The sequence below is a fragment of the Hyla sarda genome, chromosome 7, assembly GCF_029499605.1.
Source record: "Hyla sarda isolate aHylSar1 chromosome 7, aHylSar1.hap1, whole genome shotgun sequence".
NCBI classification, from domain to species: Eukaryota; Metazoa; Chordata; class Amphibia; order Anura; family Hylidae; genus Hyla; species Hyla sarda.
The window spans coordinates 30,787,367-30,808,973 of record NC_079195.1 but is presented as its reverse complement, the minus strand read 5'-3'; the positions used below and the strand labels follow the sequence as shown (position 1 = coordinate 30,808,973).

The 21,607-nt window shown below is 49.7% G+C and overlaps 1 protein-coding gene across 2 annotated transcripts in view; it reads right to left on the bottom strand.

The window, feature by feature from the left end:
- Window positions 1–21,607, bottom strand: part of NCAPD2 (non-SMC condensin I complex subunit D2) — a 52,270-nt gene that overhangs the window by 9,294 nt on the left and 21,369 nt on the right. For both annotated transcript variants that reach the window (XM_056530780.1, XM_056530782.1), the window contains exons 17-27: window positions 16,728–16,812; window positions 16,443–16,576; window positions 16,226–16,358; window positions 16,028–16,112; window positions 15,746–15,898; window positions 14,367–14,542; window positions 14,161–14,266; window positions 13,621–13,744; window positions 13,359–13,514; window positions 6,268–6,445; window positions 5,488–5,582 (exon numbers count right to left, since the gene is read on the bottom strand). In XM_056530780.1, coding sequence (XP_056386755.1) covers window positions 5,488–5,582; window positions 6,268–6,445; window positions 13,359–13,514; window positions 13,621–13,744; window positions 14,161–14,266; window positions 14,367–14,542; window positions 15,746–15,898; window positions 16,028–16,112; window positions 16,226–16,358; window positions 16,443–16,576; window positions 16,728–16,812 — 1,425 coding nt within the window. The remainder of the gene's footprint in view (window positions 1–5,487; window positions 5,583–6,267; window positions 6,446–13,358; window positions 13,515–13,620; window positions 13,745–14,160; window positions 14,267–14,366; window positions 14,543–15,745; window positions 15,899–16,027; window positions 16,113–16,225; window positions 16,359–16,442; window positions 16,577–16,727; window positions 16,813–21,607) is intronic.

Here is a 21,607-nt window from a genome sequence, read left to right as displayed (position 1 = left end):
GCAAAGGCAGGACAACGGGCTGACTGCCTGGAAGCTGCGCACAGGAAGTCCCCAGATTTAGAGCATTGGAGAGACAGGACAGATAGATCCTCTGGGGGGGATCCCGCTAAGATATCCTGATGGAGCACTTGGCACCACTCCGACAGGGTCTTGCCCATGTCGAGGCGAAGATGGGAAGAGGAGAAGCGCCAGCTGCTTCAGAGGCAAACTTCCCTAAGGATTCTACCTTCTTGTCCGTGGAATCCTTGAAGGCAGCGGCATATGCCAGTGGCAGTGTAGTCGCCTTAGAGATCCAGGAGATTGGTTGATCCAAAGAGGGAGGGGAAACCACCTAGGTGACAAAGTCCTTGTCAAATGGATAACGTGGATCGTCTTGATTCCCGGGAACCTCTTGTCTGGATGTTTCCATGCAGATTCCAGAATGTCGTCAAAGTCAGCATGAGAGCTGAACCTTTGAGGTGCTGGCTTAGCACGATGAAAAGGATACTTCTGGAGTGACATCCGAAGATCCTGGCTCCTCTAAGTGAAAGGTCTCTCTTATGGCTGTCACCAATGAGTTCACTGTTTCAACTGAATCCGAGCGGTCCTCTGAGTCAGATGCCGGCTCGGAAGCCTCGTCCGCCAGTTCACCAGGAGAATGTAAACGAGTAGAGGCAGAGCGGTGACTCAGAGAACGTCCTCCGGAGGAACGATGTTTGTGCCCAGATGACAAGGGGGGGGGGGGGCGGGACCCACGAGGGGAACGCCCACGTCTATCTGAAGACTCAAGGGAAGAGTCAGACGAGGCACCCCTAGTACGCTTGTGAGAGCGTGAAGTATGTGGAGACGAGGAGCGGGCCCTCTCAGAGGCCCTGCGCAAGAAAGACCCCCACAAGGCAGACACCACTTCCCGGGAGGCCCCAGCCACCAAACGGGAGACTTGGGTCAAGTCAGCCATATACTGGGTCAGGGAAGAAACCCAGGCTGGTGGAGCGGCTGAATCCACCAGAACCGAAAGAGCATCAGGGGGTACCAGGGGGTCTGGGAGAGCAGTGGAGCAGGCAGGGCAAGTGGGCTCAGCAGAGCCAGGCATCTTGGTATTACAGTGCTTACAGGCAAAATAAGTCACTGATGTACCAGGATTCTGTTTAGAGGGAGGAACAGCTCTGGGTACTGACATAATGAGAAAAAGAGACAGGGACTTTCTCACCCTAGTCTGTGACCCCAGGCAGCTGCAGAGAGGAGAACTCGGCTCAGTGCAGCTAGAGTGCCAGCCAATAGGGAGAGAGGGGTGTGCCTGAAGCAGAGGAACTAACTAATTGGCCTCTCCTGACTGAAATTTGCGCCCACGGCGCAGATTGGAGGCTACTTCGCGCCTCTGAAGAGCTCCGAACGCCCTGTGGGCAGAGCTATGGACTGCCGAGAAGAAGCTGTAATGGTGCCCGCTCCTCGTCCCGAGCGCACATGTCAGCCGGATATGCGCTCGGGGAATAGAGCGGGCGGCATGTACGCCGGCAGAGACTGCCGAAGAAAATGAAAGTAAGCCGGCGCTGAGAGCGCCCGGCCCGTACCAGCGCCGCGGCTGTCAGCCGCATATAAGGCGCTGCCGGAGAAGTGAAAATGAGCCGGCGCTGAGAGCGTCCGGCCCGAACCAGCGCTGCGGCTGTCAGCCGCATATGAGGTGCTGCCAGAGAAGAGAGAGTAAGCCGGCGCTGAGAGAGCCCGGCACGTACCAGCGCAAGGCGCTGCACACACAGTTAAGTGCCCAATAAATTACAAGCCCCCTGAAATGCCACTGCTCCCCAGAATAAAAATCCAGCCCCTGTATAAGCCAGCCCCATAACCTGAAAGGTAGGCCAAAAACAGGGGGTCTCCAGAGGTTGCAAGTCCGTACCTAAGGAGAAAAGGGAGGAAAGTACTTGCCTCAGTCAGAAGAACTTACCTAATGGAGTCTTCAGTCAGCTTTAGTTACCTGCATCACGCCTGGCTGCTATGCGTGAGCGAGGCAAGCAGGGAAATAGGGGGACCCGGACCCATGAGGTATCAACCCAGGCACTGACCGTTGGCAATGGGGGGAGTGAACAGCGCGTATACGCAATGTCTGTGCCCCCTTACTCGCAATGGGGAAACAGGGAACAGAGTCCCTGAGTCCCCACCTGAAAACAGAAAAGAAAAAAGGAATAAAAAACTAACACGTCCCTATACTAGGAAAACAAAAAATCAGAAGACCTGGTCTGGAGAATTCCAGACCATGTCCACCTCCTTTAAACACTAAGCTTAAACTGATTAGCTCAGGGCCTGAAGGCGGGTATATCCTGCTGGGAGGAGCCGACTTTTTATTACCATAGTGTCACACCTCCTAGAGACAGCAGCATACACCCACGGTCTGTGTCCCCCAATGGAGCCGATAGAGAAAAAAGTGTTCTAAATAGAAACAATACATTAGATCAGTGTTTCCCAACCAGTATGCCTCCAGGTGTTGCAAAACTACACTGCTCAAAAAATAAAGGGAACACTTAAACAACACAATGTAACTCCAAGTCAATGACACTTCTGTGAAATCACACTGTCCACTCAGGAAGCAACACTGATTGACAATCAATTTCACATGAAGTTGTGCAAATGGAACAGACAACAGGTGGAAATTATAGGGAATTAGCAAGACACCCCCAATAAAGGAGTGGTTCTGCAGGTGGTGACCACAGACCACTTCAGATCCTATGCTTCCTGGCTGATGTTTTGGTCACTTTTGAAGGCTGGTGGTGCTTTAACTCTAGTGGTAGCATGAGACGAAGTCTACAATCTACACAAGTGGCTCAGGTAGTGCAGCTCATCCAGGATGGCACATCAATGCGAGCTGTGGCAAGAAGGTTTCCTGCGTCTGTCAGCGTAGTGTCCAGAGCAGGGTGGCCCTACCAGGAGACAGGCCAGTACATCAGGAGATGTGGAGGGTCCGTGGGGGGGGGCAACAACCCAGCAGTAGGACCGCTACCTTTGCCTTTCTGCAAGGAGGAGCACTGCCAGAGCCCTGCAAAATGACCTCCAGCAGGCCACAAATGTGCAGGTTTCCACTCAAATTGTCCGAAACAGACTCCATGAGGGCCCGATGTCCACAGGTGGGGGTTGTGCTTACAGCCCAACACCGTGCAGGATGTTTGGCATTTGCCAAAGAACACCAAGATTGGGAAATTCACCACTGGCACCCTGTACTCTTCACAGATAAAAACAGGTTCACACTGAGCACATGTGACAGACGTGACAGAGTCTGGAGACGCAGTGGAGAACGTTCTACTGCCTGCAACATCCTCCAGCTTGACCGGTTTAGTAGTGGGTCAGTAATAGTGTGGCACTTTGTGGCTGGAGTGTGTCAGCAGTTCCTGCAAGAGGAAGGCATTGATGCAATGGACTGGCCCGTCCGTTCCCCAGACCTGAATCCAATTGAGCACATCTGGGACATCATGTCTCGCTCCATTCACCAACACCACGTTGCACCACAGACTGTCCAGGAGTTGGCGGATGCTTTAGTCCAGGTCTGGGAGGACATCCCTCAGGAGACCATCCCCCACCTCATCAGGAGCATGCCCAGGCATTGTAGGGAGGTCATATGGGCACGTGGAGGCTACACACACTACTGAGCCTCATTGTGACCTGTTTTAACCCCTTAAGGACGCAGGACGTAAATGTACGTCCTGGTGAGGTGGTACTTAACGCACCAGGACGTACATTTACGTCCTAAGCATAACCGCGGGCATCGGAGCGATGCCCGTGTCATGCGCGGCTGATCCCGGCTGCTAATCGCAGCCAGGGACCCGCCGGCAATGGCCGACGCCCGCGATCTCGCGGGCGTCCGCCATTAACCCCTCAGGTGCCGGGATCAATACAGATCCCGGCATCTGCGGCAGTTCGCGATTAAAATGAACGATCGGATCGCCCGCAGCGCTGCTGCGGGGATCCGATCATTCATAACGCCGCACGGAGGTCCCCTCACCTTCCTCCGTGCGGCTCCCGGCGTCTCCTGCTCTGGTCTGTGATCGAGCAGACCAGAGCAGGAGATGACCGATAATACTGATCTGTTCTATGTCCCATACATAGAACAGATCAGTATTAGCAATAATGGTATTGCTATGAATAGTCCCCTATGGGGACTATTCAAGTGTAAAAAAAAATGTAAAAAAATGTAAAAGTAAAAGTAAAAAAAAAGTGAAAAATCCCCTCCCCCAATAAAAAAGTAAAACGTCCGTTTTTTCCTATTTTACCCCCAAAAAGCGTAAAAAACATTTTTTATAGACATATTTGGTATCGCCGCGTGCGTAAATGTCCGAACTATTAAAATAAAATGTTAATGATCCCGTACGGTGAACGGCGTGAACGAAAAATTTTTTAAAAAGTCCAAAATTCCTACTTTTTTAATACATTTTATTAAAAAAAAAATTATAAAAAATGTATTAAAAGTTTTTTATATACAAATGTGGTATCAAAAAAAAGTACAGATCATGGCGCATAAAATGAGCCCCCATACCGCCGCTTATACTGAAAAATAAAAAAGTTATAGGTCATCAAAATAAAGGGATTATAAACGTACTAATTTGGTTAAAAAGTTTGTGATTTTTTTTAAGCGCAACAATAATATAAAAGTATATAATAATGGGTATCATTTTAATCGTATTGACCCTCAGAATAAAGAACACACGTCATTTTTACCATAAATTGTACGGCGTGAAAACAAAACCTTCCAAAATTAGCAAAATTGCGTTTTTCGTTTTAATTTCCCCACAAAAATAGTGTTTTTTGGTTGCGCCATACATTTTATGATATAATGAGTGATGTCATTACAAAGGAAAACTGGTCACGCAAAAAATAAGCCCTCATACTAGTCTGTGGATGAAAATATAAAAGAGTTATGATTTTTAGAAGGCGAGGAGGAAAAAATGAAAACGTAAAAATTAAATTGTCTGAGTCCTTAAGGCCAAAATGGGCTGAGTCCTTAAGGGGTTAAGGACATTACATAAAGTTGGATCAGCCTGTAGTGGGGTTTTTCACTTTGATTTTGAGTGTGACTCCCTATCCAGACCTCCATGGGTTGATTTGGCTGGTGTAAATTTAAACAAATTGAGGGCTTTGCAACTTTGTGAGACTTTTTAACAAAAGCCGCACTTGATAAATTCATGACCACTGCAGGAAACAAAAAAAAAAATAAAAACTATTTTGACATCCCTACACAATCATGAGAAAATTGTCGCAAAAAATTAACCAACAAATGTAATGCTAAATTAGTCTAAATACAATGATAAATTCCCCCAAAGAATCTGATAAGAGGGTATCACGTCTTTTAGCACCTGTAAAGACCTGGGTGCCCCAGACCTACAGTCTGCTCGTTAACGTGGCTGCATCCTAAATGAAAATACCCCTCATTCGTATTTGTTCCTTATAACAAGTCCAAAGAACAGACAGGAAGTATTGTCATAGGGACACAAGAATCTAGCAGTTTTAGACAATTTGTACAGTTACCTCATGATTGTGTGGAAAGATTCTTCATCCACACCAGTGTCTGGGTCTGACAAGCGGCTGATAATATCAGGTAGAAGGTTGTACACAGCATTGCCCTAGGAAACAGAAGAATATATAGCTAAAGTAATCTCTGACTTATTATACAGTGATCCCTAAACTTACAATGGCCTCAACATACAATAGTTCCAACATAAAATGGTCTTTTCTGGACCATTGTAACTATAAACCAGACAACATACAATAATACAGACAGTCCAGATTTGTGAAACGTGTCAATGGCTGAAAGAACCAACCAATCAAAATGGACATTCACTGGTAAAACCCCTGTATTACTAAAGTGCATGTACTGACTGGCTGTCTGGTAGCGCCCACTACAGTACAGGGAGGAATTACATGTTCTATACTACTCTTCACCTGTGCCAGGGTTAGCTGCTAATTTGGACACCAGGTGAGGGCAGCTCCATGCTACTTTTTTTTAGGACACTGTGTGTACTGTACAGGACCCTGAAGAAGCTCCTGTCCTCTACATAGACAGTGATTACAGATCCCAGATCTTTCTTACTTTTATATGTAAGGACTTGCTTTATCTATATTAGTTATCTACTTATTTTTCTTTAATCCTCACTTTTTCCTATTTTTGGATGACATTTTAGGGGCTTCAGAACGAATTACCAGGTTTCCATAGAGATAGGGTCTCAACATACAATAGTCACCCTGGAACAAATTCATATTGTAACTTGAGGGACCACTGTATACCAATATAGTCTCCGTTTAGCTTACCTTGTTAGACAGCTCAGTGAAGAAGTTCTTGGCCAGAGAGGTTATTTCTATATCTGAATCTATGAGGAGCACGGCCATTTCACTGACTTGACCTTTAACCTTTACCATGTCCTTTAAAATCAGATGGGTCATTACAATGGCTGAGGTCTTACGAACTTCACGAGACTCATCCCGAAGCCTAAAGTGTAATTGGAGAACAGGAAAAATTAATTCTATGTAAGAGTTAAAGGAGGAGATCTGGAGCCTAAGGGTTCACTTGTGTTGCACCCCTGTCAACCTGCAAATATTTATAAGTCTGATGCATTAAGATTTCATGTTGGGGAACATAAGTTCTGTGTTAAAGAGATTCAACTTCGACCTCCCTTTTAAACCAGTATTTTAATTTTAGGAGTCCAAGTATTCTGCTCAATAATATTTTTGAGCCCTGTACTTTGTGCATTATCATGCCCATTTGCGGGCTTACTGTGGGGGAACACAAGCAAGCAGAAAAAACATTTCTCTATCGGCTCCATTGGGGGACACAGACTGTGGGTGTATGCTGCTGTCTCTAGGAGGTGTGACACTATGGCAACAAAGAAGTCGGCTCCTCCCAGCAGGATATACCCGCCTCCAGGCCCTGAGCTAATCAGTTTAAGCTTAGTGTCTGAAGGAGGTGGACATGGTCTGGATTTCTCCAGACCAGGTCTTATGTTTTATTATTTTCCTAGTTAGGGAATGTGTTAGTTTTTTATTCCTTTTTCTTTCATGTGGGGACTCGGGAACTGCGGCTCACTGTTTCCCCATTGTGAGTAAGGGGGCACAGACATTGCGTATATGCAATGTTCACCCCCCTCGCCAACAGTCAGCGCCTGGGTTGTACCTCATGGGTCCGGGTCCCCCTATTCCCTGCTCGCCTCGCTCGCACATGGTAGCAAGGCGTGATGCAGGTGACAGAAAGCTGACTAAAGACCTCGCAGAAGACTCCATTAGGCAAGTTCTTCTGACTGAGTAGAGTATATATTCCTTTCTCCCTTAGGTGCTGACTTGCAACCTCTGGAGACCCTCAGTTTTTGGCCCACCTTTCAGGGTTTATGGGGCTGGCCTGTACTAGGGGCTTTATCTTTATTTCTGGGGCAAAGAGCAGTGGCAGGAATGAATGGTTCACTTTATTGTATGCACTCGTGTGTGTGTGTGTGTGTTACTATGCGGGTAACTGCCGCGGCGCTTACTATCCGGCTGACAGCTGTTCGGGCGCATGAAGCGCCGGCTTACTTTCGGTTTCGGCAGCAGAAGACTGCTGCCGGCGAATATGTGTCTCGCCCACTCACTTCCCCGCGGGCGCATATGTAGCTGCCATGTGCACTCGGGGCAAGGAGTGGGCGCCCTTACTATCATTGCCATTTCGGTGGCCCGGGCGCTATAGCTCCGCCTACAGGGCCGTCGGAGCTTGCTGGAGGCGCGAATAGTCCTCGCATCTGCGCCGTGCGCGCGATTAGGTGACAGGGGCCAATCAGACAGTGCCCCTGCTCCAGGCACGCCCCTCAGGCTATTGGCTTATCTACAGAGGGAGTTCTCCTCACAGCAGCTGCTCTAGGGACTAGACTCGGGGGAAGAGAGTTCTTTTTTCATTATATCTGTACCCAGAACTGTTCCTCCCTCTAAACAGACGTCTGGAGCGTTTGTTTACCATTTTGTCTGTAAAAACAGTAATTACAAAATGCCTGGTTCTTCTGCCTGCTCCACTGCTCCCCCAGACCCCTTGGTACCTCCTGATGCCCCTTCGGTCCTGGAGGATCCAGCCGCTCCCCCAGCCTGGGTTTCTTCCCTGACCCAGTAAATGGCTGACTTGACCAAAGTCTCCCGCTCGGTGGCTGAGGCCTCCCGGGAAGTGGTGTCCGCCTTGAAGGGGTCTTCCCTACGCAGAACCTCTGGAAGGGCTCGCTCCTCGTCTCCACATACTTCACGCTCTCACAAGCGTCCTAGGGGTGCCTCATCTGACTCTTCCAATGAGTCTTCAGCTAGATGTGAGCGTTCCCCTCGTGGGTCCCACCACCCCGTCATCTGGGCACAAACGTCGCTCCTCCAGAGGACGTTCTCGGAGTCGCCACTCTGCCACGCCAGAGCCGCGTTCTCGGTCAGTCGCCCCCCTCCAGGACTGCCTCTACTCATTCTCATTCCCCTGGTGAACTGGTGGACGAGGCTTCCGAGCCGGCATCTGACTGAGGACCGCCCGGACTCAGTTGCAACGGTTAACTCTTTGGTTACAGCCCTAAGAGACACCTTTCACTTAGAGGACCCAAGATCTTCGGATGTCAATCCAGGAGTATCCTTTCATCGTGCTAAGCCAGCACCTCAGAAGTTCAGCTCTCACGCTGACTTTGACGACATTCTGGAGACCGCATGGAAACATCCAGACAAGAGGTTCCCGGGAATCAAGACAATTCAAGATCGTTATCCATTTGACAAGGTCTTTGTCACTAAGGTGGTTTCTCCTCCCTCTGTGGACCTACCAGTTTCCCGGATCATTAAGGCGACTACACTGCCTCTGGCAGATGCCGCTGCCTTCAAGGAACCCACGGACAAGAAGGTAGAATCCTTAGCGAAGTTTGTCAGTGAAGCTGCTGGCTCTTCTCTTCTTCCCATCTTCGCCTCCACATGGGTGTCCAAGGGCCTGTTTGAGTGGTGCCAAAAGCTCCGTCAGGATATCTTAGCAGAATCCCCCCCAGAGGATCTATCTGCTTTGGCTCTCCAATGCTCTAAAGCCAGGGATTTTCTGTGCACAGCTTCCATGCAGGCAGCCCGTTCTGCCTATGCTGTGGGTCATCTAGCGGCTCTCCGTCGTTCTATGTGGCTTAAGGCTTGGAATGCGGATGCAGCTTCCAAAAGATCTCTCACTGAGCTTCCCTTTACGGGTGGCCGTCTTTTTGGCAAACCCCTTGATAAGATTATATCCGAGGCCACGGGAGGTAAGAGTTCCTTGTTACCTCAAAATAAGGCTCGCCCCACTTCCCAAAAGGAAGGCCTTTTCCTTTCGGACCTCCAGCTCCAACAAGGGATTGGGCAGGCGCCCTCGCGGGACAAGGCTCCCCGTTCCGGGCTCGCCCGTCTTGGAAGTCTGACTCCAACCTGTCCGGACGTTTTGCGCCCAAATCAGGCAACCGTAAGCCCACTTCAGTATGAAGTGAGGCCCCCACCCTTGGTTTCTTCTCGGGTGGGAGGTAGTCTCTTACTTTTTCAAGACATTTGGACCTCACACATTCAAGACTCTTGGGTCAGGGACATGGTGTCCAACGGTTACCGGATCGAATTTGCATCCCATCCGAGGGATCGCTTTTTTCGATCCCGGTCCCCCCGGGACCGGTCCCCCCCTCCAGGGGAATTGTGGTCCCCAAGAAGGACGGTTCTGTGCGTCCATCCAATTTTGGACCTCAAGCGTCTCAATCTTCATCTTCTCATCCGCGTCCCTGGAACAAGGGGAGTTCCTTTGATCAGTGGACATCAAGGATGCCTACCTCCATGTGCCAATATTTCCAGGCCATCATCGGTACCTCCGCTTTGCGGTTCCGGAGGGGCACTTTCAATTTGTAGCCCTCCCCTTCGGTCTAGCCACGGCTCCTCGGGTCTTAACAAAGGTCCTTGCTCCGGTGATGGGCCTGTTACGGTCGAGGGGAATCTCGGCGATACCCTATCTGGACGACCTTCTCATCAAGGCTCCAACCAGGGCCCAGACTCTGGAGACTCTGGACATCACTCTCCACACTTTGACTCGCTTTGGGTGGATGGTCAACCAGGACAAGTCAGTCCTCCGTCCTACCCAGTCTCTAACCTTTCTGGGACTTCTCTTCAACATGGCCTCTGCCTGAATTTGTCTTCCGCCGGACAAGCGTCTGGCGCTCCGGTCGGGGGTCCGCTCTCTTAGGACCCAGGTATCAGTCTCCATCCGCACTTGTATGGAAGTCCTGGGTCGGATGGTGGCAACTATGGAGGCCGTACCTTTTGCCCAGGAGACCCTTCTTCCGATAAACAAATCTTCTTTGTCTTCTTCATTGGGAGTCCCATCTTCAGTCCCGTCCTGTCCGCGTTCAGTCAGACAATGCCACGGCCGTGGCGTACATAAATCGTCAGGGCAGCACTCTGAGCTCGGCAGCCATGGCCGAGGTGACCAAGATTCTCTCCTGGGCGGAGAGCAAGGTAACGGCCATTTCGGCGATTCACATCCCGGGGGTGCTCAACTGGGAAGCGGACTTCCTGAGTTGGTCCTCACCCAACCCCGGCGAGTGGTCTCTACACCCAGAGGTCTTCGCGCACCTCTGCGACCTCTGGGGCATTCCGGACGTGGACCTCTTCACGTCCCGACACAATCGTAAGATTCTTCCGTTTGTGTCCAAGTCCCGGGACCCTCAGGCTCTGGCCGTGGACGACCTTGCGATTCCTTGGGCGGGGTTTGCCCTACCCCATCTGTTCCCTCCTCTTCTGCTTCTTCCCAGGGTGCTGAGGAAGCTCAAGGCAGAGGGCGAGTCCCCACCATTCTGGTAGCTCCAGATTGGCCCCGAAGGTCGTGGTACACCGACGTAGTCAGGCTCCTGGATGACGCTCCACTGCGCCTTCCCCTCTGTCCGGACCTGCTCTCTCAGGGTCCTCTTTGCCACCCCAATTTACAGTCGCTGCATTTCACGGCGTGGTGGTTGAGACAGCGGTTTTGAGGGCCCGTGGGTTCTCTTCCCAAGTCATTCGCACCATGCTCAAGGCTCGTAATCCCTCCTCTGCAAGGATTCACCACCGTACTTGGAGGCCTTATTTTCATTGGTGTGAAGCTCAGGACTTCTCCCCGGTGACCTTCTGTTCCCTGTCTTCTCTCCTTTTTGCAGTTGGGGTTGGAACTGGGGTGGTCTCTCAGTTCTCTTAAGGGTCAGGTTTCGGCCCTTACTGTTCTTTTCCAGCGGCCCCTGGCTTCTAATCCTCATGTCCGAACCTTCCTGCAAGGAGTCACGCACGCTGTTCCCCCTTATCGGTCTCCCTCTCCTCCTTGGGACTTGAATTTGGTCCTGAGTGCCTTCCAGGGTGCACCCATTGAGCCCCTTAGAGAGGTATCTCTCCGCCTCCTTTCTTGGAAGGTGGCATTTCTGGTGGCTATCACCTCCATCCGGAGGGTGTCTGAATTGGCAGCTCTTTCCTGCCGTTCTCAGTTTCTGGTGATCCACCAGGACAAGGTTGTTTTCCGGCCGGACCCTTCCTTTTTACCTAAGGTGGTCTCGGCCTTTCATCTCAATGAGGACATTGTCCTCCCGTCATTTTGCCCGGCTCCTCCTCATCCTTGGGAGCGCTTACTGAACAAGCTGGACGTGGTTCGGGCTGTTCGGTCTTATCTCTCCATCACTTCTTCGTTCCGTGAGTGTGATTCCTTTTTCATCCTTACGGAGAGTCGTCGCAAGGGACAACCTGCTTCCAAGGCCACCATTTCTAGGTGGATTCGGTCTACCATTTCGGAAGCCAATCGCTGTAAAGGGGAAGATTCCTCCTTTCAGGGTTGTGGCTCATTCCACATGTTCTGTTGGGGCATCCTGGGCTCTCCAGAATAGAGCCTCGGCCTCGCAGATTTGCAAGGCGGCTACCTGGTCGTCTTTGCACACTTTCTCGAGGTTTTATCGGGTTCATACTGTCGCATCGGCTGATGCTACCCTGGGGCGTAAGGTGTTGCAGGCGGCAGTGGATCAGCCGTCTGCCTGATTACTTATCTGCCCACCCAAGGGACTGCTTTGGTACGTCCCACTGTCTGTGTCCCCCAATGGAGCCGATAGAGAAAAGGAGATTTTTTTTAACACTTACCGTAAAATCTCTCTCTCGAAGGATCCATTGGGGGACACAGCTCCCGCCCTTTTTGGGTTTTTTCCTTGGTTCTCTGTCCGAGGGTGTGTTCAGTTATGTTTTTTCTTCTGGTTCTCGGACAGTTTTGGGTTTCTCCTTGACCTATTGGTCTCCTCCTATTGCTCTGGAACTTAAACTGACTAGCTCAGAGCCTGAAGGCGGGTGTATCCTGCTGGGAGGAGCTGACTTTTTTTTTTATCACCATAGTGTCACACCTCCTAGAGACAGCAAGATACACCAACTGTCTGTGTCTCCCAATGTCTATGTCCCCCAATGGATCCTTCAAGAAAGAGATTTTATGGTAAGTGTTAAAAAAAATCTCCTTTTCTCGAAGGATCCATTGAGGGGACACAGCTACCGCCCTTTTGGGTTTCTCTTTGGTTCTCTGTCCGAGGGTGTGTTCAGTTATATCTTTTCTTCTGGTTCTCGGACAGTTCGTGTTTTTCCCTTGACCTGTCGGTCCTCTCCTATTGCTCTGGTACTAAAACTGATTAGTTCAGGGCCTGGAGGCGGGTATATCCTGCTGGGAGGAGCCAACTTCTTTGTTGCCATAGTGTCATACCTCCTAGAGACCGCAGCATACACCCACGGTCTGTCTCCCACAATGGATCCTTTGAGAAAGATTTTACGGTAAGTGGTAAAAAATCTCCTTTTTAGATTTGGAATCTGTCTTTTAACCTATTTACTGGTGACTTTAGTTTTAGGTGACAAAGTTCCTGCAAACATCAGCCTTTAAAAGGGTACTCCGCCCCTAGACATCTTATCCCCTATCCAAAAGATAGGGAATAAGATGTCTGATCACAGAGGTCCCACCGCTGAGAACCCCGCAATCTCCCTGCAGCACCCTGGGTCATCTGCTGCAGGGAGTGAAGTTTGCTCCATGCCTGACAAGCGATACAGGAGCCAGAGTAATGTGATGTCACGGCCCTGCCCCCCTCAATGCAAGTCTGTGGGAGTTGGCATGACTCACCACGCCCCCTCCGATAGACTTACATTGAGGGGGCGGGGCCGTAAGGTCACGATACTCCGGCCCTGTATCGCCTGTCAGGCACGGAGCGAACTGCAGCAGATGACACAAGGTGCTGCAGGAGAGATCACAGGGGTTCCTAGCGGCAGGACTCCTGTGATCAGATATCTTATACTTTTGGCTAGGGGATAAGATGTCTAGAGGTGGAGTACCCCTTTAACAATTCAATTAATCATTCCTAGATGAGCTGGTTTTAAATCACATATCACAAGCCATTTACCTGGCATAGAGATGAGGGGTCCATGGTTCGATAAGATTGGGAAACCTGATGCTGAGGTCACCTAAGGCAATCATGATGTTTGATCGAACCCCTGGCAATGGAGACTTCTCCAGAAGTGTAAAAAGAAGACGCAGATGAGAGTCACAGAAATCTGAACTGGGGAGATTAAAACAAAAAGAATTAGAGTATTTTGAAGAGAAAAAAAAGGCAGTTCCTTTAAAAAAAAAAAAAAAAAAAAAATGTAAAAGTAATGAGACGTTACCTGATCATCATAAACTTTGTAAGTGCTAAAGTGGCTGCTGTGCACAAGGCTGGGTCATTGTATTTCCCCGTATTTTTACAAACACGGAGAACAAGAGGCAAAAATGCAGAGAGGTATTGCTGCCCTGTTACAGAGGAGGATATAAAAAAAATATATAAGTTCTGTGCAATATACACAAGCAACAAACCTTCACTGAGTGGCAGCAGCTAAATGTTACAGGTTTAAAAGGGGTACTCCGCTGCTAGACATCTTATAAGATGTCTGATGGCAGGAGTCCTGCTGCGGGGGGCCTCGTGCGATCTCCTGCAGCACTCTGCGTTCTATACAAATGCTGGGTTCCTGCAGCAGTGGTTGATGTCACAGCCACTATCACCTCGTGTCGTCCAAAACGCCCCCTCACATAGACATGAATGGAGGGGATGTGACGTGACGAGCGGCATGGCTGTGATGCCTCGATCACAGCCTCTGGCTCGGAGTGTTCTGAACAAAGTGTTCAGAACGCTGGTGCACCGGAGTACCTCTTTAATGTCTCACACTTACCATTAAGAAGCTCTTTGTCACAGACTCTTTGTATAAGCTCAGCTTCTGCGTCATCAGCGGATGCACCAACCAGACCCATGTCTTCCTCCTCCATACTCTCATTCCCCTTTACACAGAAAAGCCAAAGTCTAAATGCCAAAACTTTACACAGCCTTCTCCCTTTTACTTTTAATGACTATTATATTTCACCAGTATAATAAACTCACCTTGCTCTTCCTTTGTTTGTTCTTTCCTAATTTTTCAGCATCTTGCTCTTCCTTCAAGATTCGTCTCCTCCTCAGCTCTGCACTAACTGTACATTCCAGGTGTACCACAAGCTGCAGAGCAATATCACCGGCCAGGGACAGCAGGTGGGTGAGGAGAAACTCCGGTACTGTGGAAGCTATGAATGGCAAATTGTTTTTCAGTTACTTCTAGAACATTAAAAATACTACATTTTGGTCTTTTAATGCAGCATTTAGACAACAGTCTTTTAAACTAAGTCCCATAAACAATGCTGTGCATTTTAAACAAGAACATAACATGTACTCTTTAATTCCCTATCACAGTACAGTGCCAGGCAATCTATGAGAATCCAATGCTGATGATCGCACTAATGCCTAGGAAATTGTGAGGCCAACAAAGAAAGTTAACCGACTAATGGCAAAGTGTACAACTGCATTGATTAGTAATGTCTAACTCCCATACAGTAGATTCACTCAGAAAATTTCTTCTTTACATAGGATATATTTAAATTATGTTTCTATCCCAGAGTTTATGGGGTGGATTTATCATGCTTTTTTTTTTATTTCTTTTCTCTAAAATTGGCGCAGGCATGTTTTGTGCACACACTTTCTTTAGAGCAATTTTAAATTATCTAGTTTTAGAACACTTTCGGTTTTGCTTTTTGCAGTGGTTAACAATTTACTATGTGCGACTGTTCATCTTGGGCGCAAAGAGGTCCGCAAGGGCGCAAAGCCAGAACACACTTGAGAAACTGACATGCCACTGAAAAAAAGCCTTCACTCAGAAAAGTTAAGGGGTAGTCCAGTGGTGAAAAACTTATCCCCTATCCTAAGGATAGGGGATAAGTTTGAGATCGCGGGGGGGTCCGACCGCTGGGGCCCCCTGCGATCTCTCTGTACGGGGCCCCGGCTCTCCGCCCAGATAGCGGGTGTCGACCCCCGCACGAAGCGGCGGCCGACACGCCCCCTCAATACATCTCTATGGCAGAGACGGAGATTGCCGAAGGCAGCGCTTCGGCTCTGCCATAGAGTTGTATTGAGGGGGCGTGTCGGCCGCCGCCTCGTGCGGAGGTCGACACGCCCCCTTCCCGCGGGCTGTTGGGGCTCCGTACAGGAGATCGCAGGGGGCCCCAGCGGTCGGACCCCCCGCGATCTGCAACTTATCCCCTATCCTTAGGATAGGGGATAAGTTGCTCACCACTGAGTCACCACTGGACTACTCCTTTACAATTATTGACAGAGAAGGTTTATTTTGCACCAAAGTTATGAAATGCTGTGCAATTTATTTATTTTTTCTTTAAGTGACGGAACAATATAAAACACTACTTTTTGTAAATTCCCCCCTATATCTTTTGACTTACCTTCCCCTTGGCTGTTCAGTTCCTGCAGAATCTGCTGGCTGCATCTGTGCAAGATCTCTGTACTAATTTCCTCAGGTTCTTCCCCAATTTCATACACTAGTTTAATAGCAGTCTCCTTGAAGGTTAACCAGTGCATGCTCTGCTGAGTGATCCCTAACAAAAAACAAATAAGATAAAAGGAGGGGTGTAACTGAACATGTCAGGGCTAAATCATCAGATCTCTGTATATGCAACTTAATATTGTATTAAAGTGATCAACTGGGACACCCTAAACCCACTCACCTCCAACCACGGCTTCTGTCAGATTTTGGAAAAGAGAATGGTCTCTTGGAAGACGAAGAGGTGGCGATTTCTTCCCAAGAGTGGACTATGAAATAAATACATTTTATTTAGCCTGGATGGCATAAAAGATCTTTCCAAAGCATCACTTCAGCTTGAATTCTCTCTAAATCCATCACCACCAAAAACACACATACAAACCTTCTGGCTTTCTGTGATTTTTAAGATGCAGTTACACACTTCTCGAGCCAGTTGGTAATCCTTCTGCACTTCTTGACCCAAGCCCACTGTCACCAGAGTGTCCAAGTTACTAAGTACGATTTCTGATTGGCCCCTTAAATAAAATGCAGGCTGTTAAACATGAAGAAGTTGAATATAAACTTGATTTCAAATTAGTTTTAAACAGCATACAACTCACCGAGCCATCATACCCAGCAACATGACGGCAGCACGACGTTCCACGTTAGAACAAGACACCTTAAGGGTAAACTTTTCCCAAAGTAACTGTGTTACAGAGGCCCGAATTTCACCTTTCTGTACAAACTCCAAAACCTCATTTCAAAGACAGAATAACATTTTGTGTATTAAAAAAAATAAACACAAGAAACCTAATTTTGGTGTTTTATTTTTAAGTTTCAGCTAAGCATTTCAAGCCGGTGCAAAATAATATATATTTAAATAAATCAAAACACAGAATACTTACTATCTCCTCCAAAGACTGGACAACTCCAGCAGATGAGTCTACCATGAGCATTGACAGATTCCGAATAAAATTTTGAGCTTTCACCCTGAAAAATGGAAGAGATAACAGATGAGCCACAAATAAATCATATTACTTTTACTATTCAAGATGCAACACAGCTAGACATACAAAAATCAAACAACAGTTATGCTACTGTAGTAAACAAAAAGATACGTCTTAGGTGCTTAGAGCTTAGTGCTTAGAGCTCCTTCATATGCAAGAAAAGGAGATTTTTTTATTTACTTACCGTAAAATCTCTCTCTGAGGATCCATTTGGGGACACAGACCGTGGGTGTATACTGCTGTCTCTAGGAGGTGTGACACTATGGTAATAAAAAAAAAAAGTCGGCTCCTCCCAGCAGGATATACCCGCCTCCAGGCCCTGAACTAATCAGTTTAAGTTCCAGAGAAATAGGAGAGGACCGACAGGTCAAAGACGACCCAAACTGTCCGAGAACCAGAAGAAAAAAAATACAACTGGACACACCCTCGGACAGAGAACCGAAGAAAACCCCCCAAAAAAGGGTGGGAGCTGGATCCTCAGAGAAAGAGATTTTACGGTAAGTAAACAAAAATCTCCTTTTCTCTATCGGCTCCATTGGGGGACACAGACAGTGGGACATACCAAAGCCGTCCCTTGGATGGGCAGCTAAGCAGTCAGGCAGACGGCCGTTCCACTGCCACCTGCAACACTTTACGGCCCAGACTAGCATCAGGTATGAACCCGGTAGAGCCTCGAGAAAGTGTGCAAAGATGACCAGGTAGCCGCCTTGCAAATCTGCGAGGCCGAGGCTCTATTCTGGAGAGCCCAGGATGCCCCAACAGAACGGGAAGAATGAGCCACAACCCTGAAGGGAGGAATCTTCCCTTTACAGTGATAGGCTTCCGAAAAGGCAGACCGAATCCACCGAGAAATGGTGGCCTTGGAAGCAGGTTGTCCCATACGAAGACCTTCAGTGAGGACGAAAAAGGAATCACACTGACGAAACGAAGTAGTAATAGAGATAGGACCTAACAGCACGAACCACATCCAGTTTGTGGAGTAAATGCTCCTTAGGATGAGAAAGAGCGGGACAAAAAGAGGGGAGGACAATGTCCTCATTGAGATGAAAAGTCGAAAAGGAAGGACCTGGCCGGAAAACAACCTTGTCCTGGTGGACCACCAGAAACGGAGAACGGCAGGAGAGTGCCGCCAATTCAGACACCCTCCGGATGGAGGCGCAGAGACACCTCTCTAAGTGGCTCAAAGGGTGCACTCTGGAGGGCACTCAGAACCAGATTCAAGTCCCAAGGGGGAGAGGGTGACCGGTAAGGAGGGACAGCATGCGCCACTACTTGAAGGAAGGTCCGGACATGAGGATTAGAAGCCAGAGGATGCTGGAAGAGAAAAGGCCGAAACCTGACCCTTAAGGGAACTGAAAGACAACCCCAGTTCCAAACCAGACTGCAAAAAGGAGAGAAGACGGGGAACCGAGAAAGTCACAGGAGACAGGACCTGAGCTTCACACCAGCGAAAATAAGACCGCCAACTACGGTGGTAAATTTTTGCCGTTGAGGGCTTACGAGCCCCGAGCATGGTGTGAATGCAGAGACTGTAAATTGGGGTGGCAAAGGACCCTGTGAGAGCAGGTCCGGACGAAGTGGAAGGCGCAGCGGAGCGTCGTCCAGGAGCCTGACTACGTCGGCATACCACGACCTTCGGGGCCAATCTGGGGCTACCAGAATGGCGGAAACGTCCTCCGCTTTGAGCTTCCTCAGAAATCTGGAAAGGAGAGGGAACAGGTAGGGTAGGGCAAACCCCGTCCAAGGAATCACTAGGGCGTCCACGGCTAGAGCCTGGCCTGAGGGTCCCGGGACTTGGACACAAAAGGAAGGATCTTCCGATTGTGCCGAGACGCGAAGAGGTCACGTCTGGAACTCCCCAGAGGTCACAGACCTCCGGAATGTGAATCGCCGAAACGGCCGGAACCTTGCTTTCCGCCCAGATGAAAATCTTTGTCACCTCGGCCATGGCTGCTGAGCTGAGAGTCCCGCCTTGGCGATTTATGTACGCCACGGCCGTGGCATTGTCTGACTGGATGCGGACAGGACGGGACCAAAGCCGGGACTCCCAATGAAAAAGACAAAGAAGAATCACCCGTAGTTCCAATATGTTTATCGGAAGAAGGGCTTCTCGGGGAGACCAGAGTCCCTGAACTGTCCAATCCCTGAACACACCGTCCCAGCCAGACAGACTGGCATCCGTTGTAACTACCTGCCAGTGAGGGGGAAGAAATGACCCCCCTGAAGAAGAAGGGGGGGAACGGAGCCACCAGAGCAGAGACTGACTGATCCTGTGAGGGAGAACAATCTTGCGAGCGAGGGACAGAGGAGATCTGTCCCATCGAGAGAGAATCGCCAGCTGAAGAGGGCGGCAATGAAACTGGGCAAAGGGTACGGCCTCCATGGCCGCCACCATCCGACCCAGGACTTTCATACAAGTGCGGATTGAAACTGGGACCTGAGCCCGAAGGGAGCGGACTCCTGACATAAGAGTGAGACGTTTGTCCGGCGGAAGGCAAATTCGGGCAGAGGCCGTGATGAAGTTTGGTCCCAAGAAGATCAGAGACCGGGTGGGAGAGAGGACTGACTTGTCCCGGTTGACCATCCACCCGAAGCGATCCAGAGTGTGAAGAGTGACATCCACATTCTCCCGAGTTTGGGCTCTTGTGGGAGGTAGAGGAGGGAAGAGAGGGGAGGGGGAAGTGCGACCAGGGAAGCACCAGGGCATCCACGGCTGGGCCAAGGGATCAAGGGACTTCGCCACAAAGCGAGGAACTTTCGGGTTGTGGCGGGACGCAAACAGGTCCAGGTCGCCCCAGAGGTTGCAGATTTCAGCAAAACGCCTTTGGATGAAGAGACCACTTGCTGGGGCCGGCTAAAGAGCGGCCGAGAGAGTCCCCCTCCCAATTTTTCACCCCTGGTATGTGAATCGCCGAGATGGAGGGAACTCTGAGCTCTGCCCAGGGAAGGATCTTGAAGACCTAGTCCATCGCCGCTGAGCTGCGTGTGCCGCCCTGGCGACTGACATATGCCACAGCTGTGGCGTTGTCCGACTGGATACGAACAGGATGGTCTTGGAGAAGACGCTCCCAATGGCGGAGGCAAAAAGGTAGATTGCCCTGATTTCCAGCATGTTGATGGGGAGAAGAGCTTCCCGGGAGAACCAAAGGCTATGGACCGCCCCGGACTGAGACTGTCATCCGTCGTGATTACCTGACAGTGGAGGGGCAGAAAGGATCGCCGCTGATGAAGAAGAGGGGACTGAAGCCACCACAGGAGGGACTGGCGAGTCCTGGAAGGAACAATGATCCTGTCATCAAGTCATAGTGGAGACGTGTCCCACCGGGACAGAAGAGAAATTTGAAGAGGGTAATAAATGAAACTGGGCGAAAGGAACGGCTTCCATGGCCACCACCATCCGACCCAGGACTTCTTTGCAGAACCGAATGGAAACCAGAACAGGATGCCAGAGAATCCGAAATCCTGATAATAAAGCAAGTCGCTTGTCTGGCAGAAGCAGAGTCCCAGGAAGATTATAGACTGGCTGGGAGTCAGGTTGGACTTGTCCTGATTGACCACCCAGCCGAAAAGGGCAAGGTCTGAAGAGCGAGACGGAGACTCTTGATTCAGAGTCCTGGTTGGAGTCTTGACCAGGAGGTTATCCAGGTAGGGAATTAAAGAAACACCCCATGCTGCAGGATGGCGATCACTGCTGCCAGGACCTTGGTGAAGACCCTTGAAGCCGTGGCCAGACCAAAAGGGAATGGCCACAAACTGAAAATGGCCCTCTGAAAGCGAAGATATTGCTGATTTGGTAGAAAAATGTGGATATGGAACCCCCTTTCTTGGGGGGGGTTGGGGGGAAATTGAGCACGGGAATGAAAGAAGCAATCCCTTGGAAAAGTAATAAACTTGATCCTATAGCCGTTAGAAAAAGACATCTCGGACCCTGAGCTGTCTGGTCCTGAAAGACTCCCCAACAGCCCAGGAGACTCGCATCTGTCATTAAGATCTGCCAATGCAGCGGGAGAAACGAGCGTCCCTCTCGGAGGAGTGGAGAACGGAGCCACCAAAGGAGAGACTGGCAAGCAGTGGGGGGGCGGGCGACTGATCTGGCGGTAGGGGGACCGAGGAGACCCACTGATGAAGGAGACAAGTAATGGCAGGAACGGCAAACCTGCAGAAATAGTTCAACAGTTTAATGTCCACCGAAGACAGGAATTTGCCCTGGTCCATGGACGCAACAACAGAATGGAGAGATTCCATTCTGAAGAGCCACAGGCACAAGTGCAGATTGAGGAGCTTCAGATAGAAAATCGGACGGACCGTTCTCCTTTTTTTGGGGGAACAAACAGATTTGAAAAGAAGCCCAAAAAACGTTTCTGGGGCGGAACTGGCACAATGACCCCCATTGCAAGGAGTGCAGACTGAAAAGCAGCAGCCAGGGCTGGAAAAAACAATCTGAGCAAACCAAAGTCCCGAAAGAGGGACAGGCGACCACCCACCCGGAAGCGCTGGCCAGAGGATGCTGAATGAGCCTCCCGGGAGTGGGGGTGCAAGGAGGGACGGGCGCCACGTGACAGAATACTGTCGTCAGAACAAGAAAGCACCTCGTGTGTGGGTGTCCAGAGAGGGACTGGACCCCCAATAAGAACCCATAACCCCCAGAAAATAAAGCACATCCAGCCCACAATGACCTGCAAAGTAAACCTCCAGGGAGAGGGAGAATAGGACATTGCGGGAAGGGGGGGGGGGAATTGGATGGGGCATACTTTACTCAAAAAAGAGAGGATCCACAC